Source organism: Etheostoma spectabile, chromosome 8, assembly GCF_008692095.1.
Source record: "Etheostoma spectabile isolate EspeVRDwgs_2016 chromosome 8, UIUC_Espe_1.0, whole genome shotgun sequence".
NCBI lineage: Eukaryota > Metazoa > Chordata > Actinopteri > Perciformes > Percidae > Etheostoma > Etheostoma spectabile.
Window position 1 is genome coordinate 14,368,858 of NC_045740.1, and position 13,563 is coordinate 14,382,420.

The 13,563-nt window shown below is 38.9% G+C and overlaps 1 protein-coding gene across 13 annotated transcripts in view; it reads right to left on the reverse strand.

Annotated features, from left to right (window-relative positions):
* Positions 1 to 13,563, reverse strand: part of ppip5k1b (diphosphoinositol pentakisphosphate kinase 1b) — a 66,435-nt gene that overhangs the window by 33,793 nt on the left and 19,079 nt on the right. For 5 of the 13 annotated variants that reach the window (XM_032523649.1, XM_032523648.1, XM_032523646.1 and 2 more), the window contains exons 12-25: positions 13,202 to 13,277; positions 12,674 to 12,783; positions 12,517 to 12,567; positions 10,139 to 10,224; positions 9,383 to 9,508; positions 6,766 to 6,807; positions 5,645 to 5,766; positions 4,711 to 4,893; positions 4,233 to 4,374; positions 3,752 to 3,975; positions 2,990 to 3,117; positions 2,725 to 2,839; positions 1,395 to 1,502; positions 1,185 to 1,301 (exon numbers count right to left, since the gene is read on the reverse strand). In XM_032523649.1, coding sequence (XP_032379540.1) covers positions 1,185 to 1,301; positions 1,395 to 1,502; positions 2,725 to 2,839; positions 2,990 to 3,117; positions 3,752 to 3,975; positions 4,233 to 4,374; positions 4,711 to 4,893; positions 5,645 to 5,766; positions 6,766 to 6,807; positions 9,383 to 9,508; positions 10,139 to 10,224; positions 12,517 to 12,567; positions 12,674 to 12,783; positions 13,202 to 13,277 — 1,630 coding nt within the window. Of the gene's footprint in view, positions 1 to 1,184; positions 1,302 to 1,394; positions 1,503 to 2,724; positions 2,840 to 2,989; positions 3,118 to 3,751; positions 3,976 to 4,232; positions 4,375 to 4,710; positions 4,894 to 5,644; positions 5,767 to 6,765; positions 6,808 to 9,382; positions 9,509 to 10,138; positions 10,225 to 12,345; positions 12,370 to 12,516; positions 12,568 to 12,673; positions 12,784 to 13,201; positions 13,278 to 13,563 lie in introns of all 13 variants that reach the window. The other 8 variants (XM_032523650.1, XM_032523647.1, XM_032523644.1 and 5 more) reach the window with 5 other exon arrangements.

The window sequence follows — 13,563 nt, forward strand, 5'->3', positions numbered from 1 at the left end:
TTCTGCCTTCTGATCATGTCCCCTGCTTTACGCATGGTCCTCCAGCGTTCTGTCACAGTGTCTCTGCTTAACAGCGCGTTCGACAGTGTCCCTCAGTGTCTCTGCTTAACAGCGCGTTGGACAGTGTCCTTGCAAATTTCAGAAATGTTGTGGGGCTCTAAACCCAGTCCAGCAGGTGCTACAGAGTTAGCGAAACAACAGAAGAACGTGGACATAAGAAGGAGTCGCTTATGCAACCCGTTCCAACCAGATGGAATTCAACTCTGGACATGATAAATACATTGTTTAAGTTGAGATGTACACTAAATATTTTATTTAACTGCTACTTTATTAACAAAATGTTAAGTTTTTGCAGAAAAAAATGTTACGGCACTTTTGTTCATATGGCAGAACATTTAAAATAAAATTGCACTATATACACCCACTACTTTTGAATTCGTATTATTTCATTTTGCAATTAATCAGGGAAATTATGAGATTAATCGTGATTAAAATTTTTAATTGCTGCCCAGCTCTAATACATATATATTTGAAAACATAACAAAACACAGCCAAATATTTTCACAGGTTCATTTCCTGGAATAGCAATGAGATCTAACCCTGTCTTAAAACAAAAGTGGCTGCCTGATGAATGCGTTGCCTGGTGTTTTTTTACCTCCAATATCACCTTCCAGGCAGCTTACCCTAACCTTGACCCTAAACATAACCATTGCCGCGCTGCCTGGAAGAAGATGTTGGGGGCAAAAAACACCAAACACCCTCCAGTTGAGAAGCAATGGTAAAATAAAATAAAATATAATTCCTTTCCTCTTATGTCCCAAAATTTTTTGTAGATTCAGTAGTTAACTACACATAAAAAAAGTAATTGAGCTATTTTAAATCACTATGCAAATATGAATGTAGTTAAACTAGCAGCAAGCTACAACAAAATGTAGTTAAATTACTAATCTAATTACATGTTTCCTACTCCCCAACACTGTAAAGGGCAGCCCACTAAAATACAGAAATGACATTTATCTCATTCGAGATAGAGAGCAATCTCATGATGTGAGAAAGTTGTTAATGGAGCATAACCCTTATCAAAAATAATTGAAGGAAGTTTGGTGTATATTCTTCTATATGGAATTTGCTCTATTTGAAACAAACAAGTTTACAGACGTGAACTAAGTGACAAGTTCACACACCTCTGAGAAGGCTGGGCGGAAGCCGAAGCCAAGAGGTACATTCTCCTCATCTTCACACCCTTTGACTCCTGGACTGAAGTGAAGCTCAACATGGAAACGCTCCTCTGAGGAGGGCTCCTGCTCCCGACACAGAGACAGACAAAAAGAAATGCATAAAATAGCAGTGGTCAGGCTGAAAAGATTATAAAAGAGCAAGATGTGCAAGCTAACCTTATTGTTGTCTTCATACAGCATAATGACTATCTGTGTCATGTAGTTGAGTTCAGTCACAGCACTCAGGTAGTCCATGGCCTGTTTCCACTGCTGGTCCTTCTCATCCTAAACAAACAAAAACATACATACCATAAACACACGCAAACATCCCATACATAATAAATACACAAAAGCCTAAATCTAATTATACACCAGATAATATGGAAAAATAAATCATCACATGAACAAAAAATAAAAGGAGTTGTGTTTAAGATACAGAGAGAACTGTATGATGATCTAATAATGTCCATAACTTTAATAATGATGTACAACAGAAGACATTAATCTATAGGACTAATCAATACAATTAATTCTATTGATAGGACACAGTCACCAATGTAGCTATATCAAATATATCATTTGTTAATGCAGATGTGTGTATAATATTCAATTAAACTGAACAATTGCCCAGATCATTGCCGTAAAGTAAGTTGTGTGTAAAGCCCAACAGTAGAGTTGGCAAAGACAAGTAATCACACATGTTGCTTTCAATAGTACACCATAGTGTGTAGTTTCTGTCTCCCCCATGAGGAATTCTAAGTAATGAGAACAACACTGTCGGGGCGTCCACATAATAAAGCCTTCTGTGATCGCGCACACGCCCCAACCCCTCCTAGGACGGACTCTTCAGAAGAGGTGATTCTCTTCATTCAAGCTTCTGAGCAGGAAAGTTATCAGACGCCACAATCTTCTGAACATGGCCATACTGAGAGATACAGAGAGACTTGTGTGGCGCTGGTAGCCTTAATTAGCTTTGTAGCAACAGGCATTTTTCAATGGCTTGAATGTAAGGACGTTCATTAATACTAAAAGGTTTTAAGGACCTCATTGATAGAAATAATTGATCAAAATGTGTCCTGAGCTGCCGCTCCTAGTCTTTAGTGAAGACTTAGTCTTGCATTGCCAGAGGTTTCTGCACAGCTCTGGAGTCTGGTCTGGCTACACCGCTCATCTATTCTGGGATAGGGGGAAAAAAGCTCTGGCTTGTTTATTTTTCTTTAAAACAATCACAGCTGTCCGGGGCGGCACTAAGCCCCAGATGCAGCAACAGTGCCCTTGCAAAATAGATAGTGTAGGGACATCTATCAAGGTTTACCTCAGCACTGTACATCCAGTGAGCCAGACTAATAAAGACTGGAAGGACAGTCTAGACCAAGATAGACGGAAGTAGAGACCATTTCTGATGTTGAATTTTTAAATCTACTCTTGTTATCATTAGCAGACACAGAAAGATGACATACCATCACTACTAAAACAAAATGGTCAAAGATGTTAAAATCAGACATACATCCAGCAGTCCTCCATATCGGAAGACGCTGAGCAGGGAGTGGACATGGCTCTCACTGGTGAAGTAGAGTCGTGTGCGGACATGGCGGCCAGGAGACATTACGCCACGAGAATACCTGGACACCAGGGGTCAAGAAATGAGAAAGCTTTTCAGTCAACATAGCAGCAGTGAACTCAAACATACACAAACATTCTAGATTTGTGTTTTGCCTATATACAAGAAAAAACATGTTTGTGTGTGTTTCAGTGGCGGCTTCTATTCTCACAGAGGGTGCAGCTTGTTAACAGCCTCGTCCTCATGGGTCCTCTGCAGATCCAGCTGGATTTTTTTCATCAAAGGAACACAGTAAGCCTGAGCGATGTCCAGTTTCTCGTCTTTGGTGATGCCGTACTCCTGATATGGATGATATGAAAGAGAAAAAACAGCCCTTTGAACACTTTCATCCAGTTCTTTTATATCTACTTAACCCTAATGGCCATGAAGAGATGAAGTCTTAACTTAGAATATTTTGGGGCAGAAGGCAGTAAAACTCGCTGGACATCCCAGGCTGAACACAGATAATTAGTGACCCATTCATGCATAGAGGCCTAAAAATGGGTATTTTGTGACATAAAATTATGCTGTGGCACTTCCAGAATTAATTCCATTTTAATGAACATAGTGTTTCACTGTTGTTGCTGTATATAATGGCATACTTTATAGAGTATTTTAATTTTCTCTGCTGAGTCACCACACCCTTTTTTGGTGCAACATTTTATTCTTGCCACAGGGATCAACTAAGTTTGAGTTCATGCTCAAATGGAAAATTAGGCAAAATTTTCCAATGTGACCCATTTGTTAACTTTCCCAGACTCCTTCACATAATTTACGAAATTCAACTCTTTAAATTTCTTCTTCTTGAAAAAAAATCTTCCAGCACAATATTACAATATAATTAGGTAGTAATGCAACATGTGTGCATAGATCAAGTATGCCAACTTCTAGGCAGGTCCTAAATTGTGCAACAAAGTTAAATAAGGCCTTTCACCTGTGGTATGACTATGTCAGCCAGGGCACGGGACAGTCTGAACAGCTCCAGCGTGTCCTCCAGCCCAAGTGAGGCGTTGTGCTGCGAGTCATATTTGATACAATCGTAGATGTCCGGAATCTTGCTGATGTCGTAGCGACCGTTCTTCATGCGAAAGTCTCTCTCCAGTTTGGACCAGCGCTGCAGCATCAGCTCCAACGTCTCGCTGTGGTAAAGCTGAAGGTCTGGGGAAATACACATGATGACTAACTTTAATCTAAAAAGTAAGGTAATTGTCTCTGATGATTATACTTATTTCACTATATTTACACTTACACATTTAGTCCTTTTCTGCTGTCTGATTTATGCAGACAAAAGTCTATAGACTAAACTAAATTTCTCGGTTTAAAAAAAAAAGTTAAACATTTTGATAATTTTTTTTTCTCCAAAATGCAGCTGAATATTTTTTCTTCTTTAAACAGGTACGGCAGGTTCACACTACCTGCAGACTTGGGGTCTTCCAGTCTCTTGCGGATCTGTGAATTGAGACTCTGGATGAGGGCGTACACCTTATCACAGGTTTTGACTGGATCCTGTATGACCTTCATTGAGTTCACCAGCGATGGGCTGCCAGTTGGTGCCAACTGAGACACAATGGGAACAGAAGGAAATAGATAACATGTTATACAGAACATCATATCAATCATTGTAGTCTGAAAGGACTTGAACAAATTGCAGCAAATACATGCATGGGAAGATTTTCTTTAGTTCATTTTTGGCCAATGGGAGAAACTTGCATGACAATATTTCACAAATTCTGAGGAAAAGTATAAACATTTCAAGAATGAAGACTTGTGAAGCAAGTCTAACTGTTTAAACTAAACATGTGAAAGCTTTCTGGCAAACATTGCACCATGCACCTTCTCAGATTAAGCCATTTTTTTATATTTTCACTTTACTATATCAGGTTTGCCACATACCTTCTGATAGTCGTCCTGTGTAAACTCCTGGCCCTTCTGCATGATTTCATGCAGCCTTGCCTTCACCTTCTGTTGGCAGTCCGTCAGAGAGTCGCTGTCGCTGTCCAGCAGTCCGTTCATGTTGGCACTCTTCACCATCTGAACCAGGATTGGAGTCAACTCCCCTTCTAGAGCCAGCAGACCCTGCAGAGAAACCAGAGAATTTGAACTGTATCATTGTGTGCCATTTGTACTTAATATACAATCATGTGAGAGAGAAATACATACAGCACATGAGTAAAGAGTAAACTTGATATGTTTAAGTTATGGTCAAGCTGAATCCGAGTTCTTCTTGATTTTACCCTCAGATAAACTGAGGGTAACTTTAAACCACAGATATAAAACAGTTGCTGTTGTATATGTATGCCTTTAACCTTTTAAACGTTTTAATTGTTCTTATGGTGGCTCTGCAGCTTCTTAAAATGTGGTCTTCAAACCAATTAGTGAATTAATTGATTAGTTGAACAACATCAAATTAATCATTTTTGATAATTAATTTTGATATTTGCTTGTTCCAGCCTCTCAATGTACAGCTTTTCTACATTTATTTGTCTTATGTGAACAAAATATTTTTTTTACAAAACAAGCAGTCTACCAGAAATAAATCACCAGAAAAGTGTTTAAAAAATATTTACATGTGTTTAATGTTCCATTTTATATTTTAACAAAACCATCCTCTAACTGCTAAATAACCCCTAAATATTGGGAATTACAGTAGTTATTTTTTCAACAAATCTATAACAAATTTATATATTTATATTTGGCATAGACACTAGTGGAACTAAAGCTTCTAAAGAGATATTTTGTCCTCAAAACCTTAAAAATAAATTCTCATGTAAATGTTTAAGTTACGTCAGTTATACATTAGATATATCCTTTATAAAGGCAGAGTTACCTTTGCAAAAGCAGCGGCTGTCATCTGCACCCTGCCTTCGTCGGAGGCGTAGATCTTCAGGTCGTGGCGGTAAGTGCTGTGCAAGCGCAGGAGGCCACAGCCTGGGAACCCAGCATAGTCACCTGGAAGATTTTACACAGAGAGGGACATCATAGTTAACTAGCTAATAATGTTCTCAATTAAGAAATGGCTGAGTCAGGGTTTTAGTTGAAAGAAAAGAGAAAAAAAATTAATTGATTGTACCCAAAAGTACCAAGGATTTTTGTTTAAAAACAGGCACCCAGCCGATACACAGCACCTGTGCAGGTGCAAGATCACTTTCAGTTCAAATGCATTGTCCTCAGAATGCTTTGTAAGCTTTTGAGTTGGCTCATATCACTTAAGCTAGACTTAACTTGTTTGGTTTAAGCTATGAATAAAATGAAGTGAAAGTGAAGTAAACAATAAACCCCAAAAATTACTGAAGACAGCCCCTGATGAACACTTTAGATTACTTCTTGAAGAGAGACTATAAGTAGTGAGTATTTTTAACATACTGAGTATACTTAAATTAATGCAACTGTAGGAGGTGGACGCATACCAATACTACAGATAAAATCACACTGAAGCTTCATGCATTTTACTTTAGTGTACAGCCAATTGTACTTATTTCTTTAGTGTACAGCCTGATGTAATGCCACTGACTAACTTGGGTTATGATGCCTCATTTGACAAGAAAGATCTGGGACGTTGGAAATGTACAACTGTTCTAAGCTCTAATTGAGGCTAAAGTAGACTGGCTTTCATCAACCAAAGAACAACATCCCAAGAACTCTTGAAAAAGAAATGCAGTAGGATTAGTGTGAGATCATCCGTGTTAGCTGATAACACCAAACTGCAGTCACTTTAACTGCAAACGCATGTGTGACCAAAACACATTTTCTGCGGTACCTCAAGAACACATAAATGACGATACAAGCAATCCACAGCAATCTCAATGTGGAACAAACAGGACTAGTCGCCAGATGAAGTGAAACAAAATCATGATGAGATGAGAGATCAGAGTACGTTAGTGGACGGAGCAACAAATGCGCAGAATGAGAAAGGCGTGGAAGAGCGGTGATGTCCAGGAAACCTCTTACCAAAGTCAGGGGACTCACATCCAGGGGACCGGCGGTTACCGGCTAGTAGTTTACACAGAGTAACAACAGGTAAGAAGAGAAGAGCAGAGTTAATAGATAAAACTTGTGGTGATGAAAGTATGAAAACAGTGGCCGGGATGAGAAAATAGTCTTCTTTTTATTAAAAAAAGAAGCAACAAATGGGACAGATTATTTCATCTACTTTCACTTCTATTCTGTTTTTTGTTTGGGAGTTTTTTGCATGGAAAAAAAAGCAACAAACAAGCATTAAGATGGAAAGCTTGAAAAGGGGTAACCTATGAATGAAATGGAGGCGTTGCACAGTTCAAAGCTCTGCAAGGTGATTGAGAGAGAAAAACCTTTATGAAACAGGCAGGTTTGTCTACCAACTGTATTTCACTCTGGTTAAAGCGTCATGGTTATCAAGCATTTGCATTGCGGAAAAGCATTACTGCGTGTCAAGCACAACACCCGACTTAACAGTTGGGTGTTGCCAAGTGTGCTACTACAGAGGGTGTGGACAGTATGTAGTAGTATTTTGAGCCTGGGTATAGTTACTCTTTTAAATGTCATTATCCAATGTTACCTTGACATACATACTGTAAAAGAAAATAGTTAGCTGTATTGTTAGTGCTAGCATTTCTCAAAATTAAAACATAATTTCTGTTCATGTCCTTCAGTTACTGATATAGAGACACTGTTTATCTGCTTTACGTATGTTACTTTGACTTTAAAATGCAGGAACCTTTGCACCACAATGTAGAAACCAATGTGGAAGTGGTTGACAAGACAATCTTAACTCTTGGTTCTTACCACACAGCCTTCATCAGCAGACCGGAATTTGCTCAGTTGTCATGGCACTGTAGATGTTCAAACTTTAATCAGAGCCCTTTTAGGACCTTGATTTAAGATTGTTTTTGCCAACTTTTTTTTCCCATTCATGACCCTTTTTTTCCTCCAAGGTCATGAACGAACTGCCAAGCTCACATGTAGAAGTGCATTCAGATGCAGTTCCTCTAATCGTCACTTAAAAATAAACCCCTGATATAAGTGCTAAATTATTCTAATGTTGGCATTGTGGCGATTTCAACAATGTTGTTACATTTAAAAGAAATTAAAGCCCAAGAAGCAGGTATTTAGAAATATGTTTGCAGGATTGGTGTTTTAGTCTCCACCTGGTTTTCCCATTTAATATTTCCTAGTCTAAGACAGGCCGTTCTATAACCTACGCATTAAATTACAGATGCTATTGTATGTTTGTGTTTTTCTACAGCCAAATTTTGGTCCATTCTTTAACCTGTTGGACATCTGCTGTAGTTAAAAGCTATTAGTAGTGTCTTCCTGTTTTCATGTGTACAATAATCCAAGAGTCACTCAAAATTCATCAAATCCAATTAATAACATCATGGCAATGATTATACAATGTTTGTGATAGCGTAATGAGGAAAGAGAAATGTTATATTTTGAACTGAGATTCTGACCTTTTTGAATATATCAGTCTTCTCTATTATAGTCTATAATTTTAAGTGAAGGCAACAAGTCTTAAAGTGCTCATATTATGCTTTTTGGCTTTTTCCTTTACCTTTATTGTGTTATCTATCTTTTTTGTGCTTGTAATAGAAAGTGAAAAAATCCAAAGTCCACCCCAAAAGGAGTTACCACCTCAGAAAACACTGTTCACTTTGTAACACACATTATAATGCTGGCCTAGCCGCAACTGTGCACGCCCTCAAACCAACCTACTTAGAGCGGAAGTAGGAAGAGTTCACGTAGTTGTATTGCCATGTCCAGGAGACAGAACTAAAACGCAGAAAAATAAGGTGTTTTTTGAAAATTATACCATGGAAACCTATTCTGGTACAAACTCTTAATACAATAATGAACCTGAAAATGAGCGTAATATGGAGGTCTTTAAACATCTACAAAAGCACATAATGAGTGGCGCAAAAGCCCCAGACCCAGTGGCTGCAGTAAGTTTGAAAATGTGGTGTGTCGACTAAAATAACCTCCACCTTCAACACGCCCTATGTCAGCTATGCAGTGTTGACATTGTATATGGTAGTGCTTTGTGTGACTGAAAAGAAGGGCTAGGAAAATAAATAAATAAGCAAAAGGAGCATGTGAGTAGGACAGACAGGGCTGTATGATTATCAGTTGCAGTCTTAAATGTGTTATAATGTAATTTGATAATGGTAATGTCTAATGTCTATGTCCTTTTTTCCCTCTAGATGTGGGTTTGTGCGTGTGTGTGTGTGTAGTTATGTGTTTGCTTCCTTGTGGGCATGTGTGCAACTGTACATAAAATTAAAGTAACTCTCATCTCATGAAAGTTAGAGAGATGAATTTCACACAGGGAATGTCAGGGAATTAGATCCAATACTTTAAGGAAACCAGAAAGGATATGGGAACTTCATAAATAGTTAAAAATGAAAATAAAATACCAGAATGTTTTTAAGTTATTTCCAACTGTACTAGAAATCTTTCCTCTGAGACAAATCAAAAGTAAAAAAATAAAACATTTCCACCATAGACTAACTTAATTTACATAAGGGCCTAAGTAGAAGGATCATTCATAAGTACATCTATTAGCTAATGTGAGTGTGAGTCCAGTGGGTACCTTGACCTCCAGGGTACATGCAGCGAAAGGCCCTGCCCAGCTCCTCAGCCTGAACGCGGCCCGCAGGCGTCAGCTCCCCGCCCCACTTCAACACCAGCAGCAGAGATGGGCTGTCCTTCTTAGAATCTGAAAAACAGCAGCGTACTGTTATTCATATCAGTAAAAACTATACAAAAATGCAGAGGAAGAACTTTTTTTTTTTTAAGAGTCGGGCAATAATAAAGCAGTATTTCAGTCAGTGGGAATAGCGCTACACCCCCTACATGTAAAATATTAACAGGGTATTTTCACATAAAGGTTACGGCCTATTTCAGCTTCTCTTCCCTAATTTTGCACTTTTTATTTGCTAAAATGTTATACCGTTTAAAATTTCCCGGTCTCTCAACTTCCCCAGCTGCATCAAAAAACTTTTGTCATTTCTTTTACTAAAATATCAATTTAAAAATAAGTAATTTCTCTAACTATCACCACATTTGCAGGCCTCTTTTATTCTGTAATCACACACACACACACACACACACACACACACACACACACACACACACACCACACACCCACCACACCACACACACACACACACACACACACACACACACACACACACACACACACACACACACACACACACACACACACACACACACACACACACACACACACACACACACACACACACACACACACACACACACACACACACACAACACCCACACACACACACACACACACACACACACACACACACACACACACAACCTTCTTCTTCACTGGATGCTTTAGGTTGGCCGTTGCGCAGGTAAGTCAGCTGAACTTTCCTGTTGATGCCTGAGAAATGACCGTACCTGGAGAGACAGAACACAAACACGAACACGCACACGAACACACAGACAGACCGGAGACAGACAGAAAGAATATATCCCATCGTAAAGAATTTAGTTTAAATAATTAAACAGCACACATCTGACTTCTATTCCAACAAAAGCTTAAAGAGAATAGAACAAGGTAACAACATTTTTCAAAGATTTTACAGTGATCATTCACACAACTGAGTACCAGTATTAGCAAACGGTTTAAGGTAATTCAATCATTCAGCAGGTACTTTGGATCAGCTAATGACCAGTTTGATTTCAGTGTGTAATTGCTTACACGTGTGTGGGCATGAGAACAAAAGAGGCAAAGAGAAAGCTTCTAAAATGGTGCAAGGTGAAAATCAATGCCAATTTTAATTGTGTTGTTATTCCTAAAAAGTCACACACAGACACATATCCAGAGCCTCCACTTGCCCAGCATACTGTGCTTTAGTAAGAATTAGGCACATCCTGTAGATTAATGATCGCATAGTGTTCTCTTAGAGAACAGGCAGCTGAGTGAACGTCTCAAAAAGTCACATGATAATGGACCCTAAACCAGGATTGATAACGGACAGCTGTTCAGATTCTCTGGCTTCCTGCCAAAGACTCACACTTGAAAGAGACATCATCACTTTGTTGATGTAATTCTTGGTATAACTTTGCATCTACTGGAGTATAAATTGGGTGGAGCCTACTGCAATCCTGTGCTACACAAACTCACTCTCTCGTGCTGTCTCACATACACACCTATTATTAAATCAAGGAGGCATTTTACCCTAATTAACGTAAGCCTTTAGTTAGGAATGCAAAGTACAACACTGCTTGTGTGTGAAAGGTGTCGCTCACAGTGACAAAGCCGACCGCCTGTGTTGTTTTCCACAGCTCTACGGAGCATTTCAGCCTCTTTCAGCTCGTTCTTTTGGTTTTTACAGTCCTAAAACTTTATTTTTTGGTTCACCTTCACCGCTTTAATTCAGGCTGTTTTCAGCTAACAAGAGGCTGTGATGAGCCCAGAGTACACTACCTGTTCAGCAGACTGACAAAGTTAGCTGCTAGCTGGTGAACACAGTGGAGCATTTAGCAGCTAGAGGCCAGTTGGCGGTCAGATTTGGTTTGAGACCAAAACCGAACTAAAAAGGTGTTTAAATATTGGACTTACATTCATCAGGTAGACATAAACACAACTCCAGATAAATGCAAATGTCGCTTTGTATCTGCAAGGAGTATACATTTGCAGCAGTTTGTTCACCATATGAGAGTGTAAGGTAATAATATGTCAGTTGTTTCCGCCGCCACCAAAGTGCCACAAAAATAGTTAGCACAGGTTTAAACGTTTTTCAACAGGTAAACTATAAGCTTGTTTGTAGAAGCGTTTTGACAGAGAGTTTATTTGAAATTTATAACAAAAAACTGTTAAAGCGTATTTGAAAGAAGTATACTGTGGGTTGAATCAATACTACGGTGTATGAACTGGCAATAGAATGACAAACAGCACATCTTTCACTGAGGTGGATTACTCTTTAGTTGTACTCTTTAGTGGACTACAAAAATATTTTTTTCTAATGCTGTTTTGAACCTTGCATTTATTTTAAATTTGATCATCTTAGACTTCCATATTACTTTTGTTGTTACACTCATTCCAATCAATATGGAGAAGAGCACCAGCAAATCACTTAAAGGAGTGTAAATGCTGATGGGACGCAGAGGAAGGAAGACATTAGGAGATTTAGAGTCCAGCTGATATGTGGTGAGAACGGCATGCACACAAAATAGCACAGCACACTTACAGAACACAGTGAAATCCTCAAGGACATTTGACTGTGTCTGTGTCCGGTGTTAATGGCTAGAAATGAATGTATGTTAATAAAAATGATACACTCAGGGCACAGAACATTAGGAATACCTTTCAAATAATGACTTAAACTTCTGATCTTGCACAAGCCATATCTAAAATACCTCCTTTACCCTGTTTATACCCACAGACCCACTTGGTCTGTGTCAAGAGAGAGATCAGGTATTCCTAATATTTTGTAGGCACAGTCTAAATAGACTAAAATAAAAGGAGGGTGGTAAAACCTCATCCTTTAAAGTGAGAAGGGAGATGGTGCGTACTGAGTGTCATTCAAGCTGGATTCCCTTTTGGAGAGAAAGAAGAAGGGATGGGTGGGGAGGAGAAATGAGAGACAGAGGAAGGAAGAAAAGAGAAAGTTAAGAGTTAGAGACTTAAGAGGGATGGAGAGAATCAAGGTAAACATGTCTGAGTACAAGGAAAGTTGACTGAACCTTTTTTGAGTGTTGAAAGATGAAGCTAGTTTTGATGAGAGTGGGTGACTGCTGATGAATGATGACGACAGGAAACACGAGGATGGTGACTGATGTTGTGTGTTTGTGTGTTTATGAGAAGAGTGTGTGTGGTTGTTTGATGTGAGACGTCACTCACATCTCCAAGACCGTCTTGAGTTGCTCCAGTTTAGATTTCTTCTCCTCGATCTCACAGTCGTTGTGCTCGACCAGTTCCACCAGCAGCAGACGGGCAATATCCAGCACTTCCTGGAACCACAGAGGCAGTTATTCGTAATTTAGTGTTTATCTTTAAAATGTAACACACTTTCTCAGTGGGACACACACACACAGAGAGAGAGAGAGAGAGAGAGAGAGAGAGAGAGAGAGAGAGAGAGAGAGAGAGAGAGAGAGAGAGAGAGAGAGAGAGAGAGAGAGAGAGAATGCAGTGTGACAGCTGTGTTGGTATATATATTTACACAACAAAGCAATGGTTTGTGATCCATGAAAACAATTATGAAGCTTGATGTGCAAACATAACTGTGCTCTGAAACTCTTCATAATGCTGTAAAAGAACTTAGTCATAATCGGCCCCCCCCAAAAAAGAAAACAAAATAAATAAACAGGCAGAGGAAAGGGAGTGTGGGAAAAAAGAAGGATCAAGAGATTTAAAATCAACCTCACTCACTTGTAGCTGTTTTGGCTTCTTCAGCTTCAGTTTTCCTGACTTGTAGCCTCCATACTTCTCAAATAAGTCAAAGAATCTGTGCAAGAAAAAAACAGTAGATTTGAGAGACACAGTTACATTGGTTAAGGGCAACATCATTAAAGTCAAACGTATTTGACATAAAATAAGTAGGTAAAGAGCGATAGGCTGGTACTGTTTGTTTTTATTCCCTTAGAAAGTTTCAGCGGAGAAGGCAGTTTATGCTGAAATATAATATTGTTAACATCTGCACTTTTCTGTAAATCAAGCACTAAATAGACTCCTAAATGCAGTTAGTGAGGACAGCAAATTCTGCATCTTAATCTTCTTGATCCGTGTTTTTT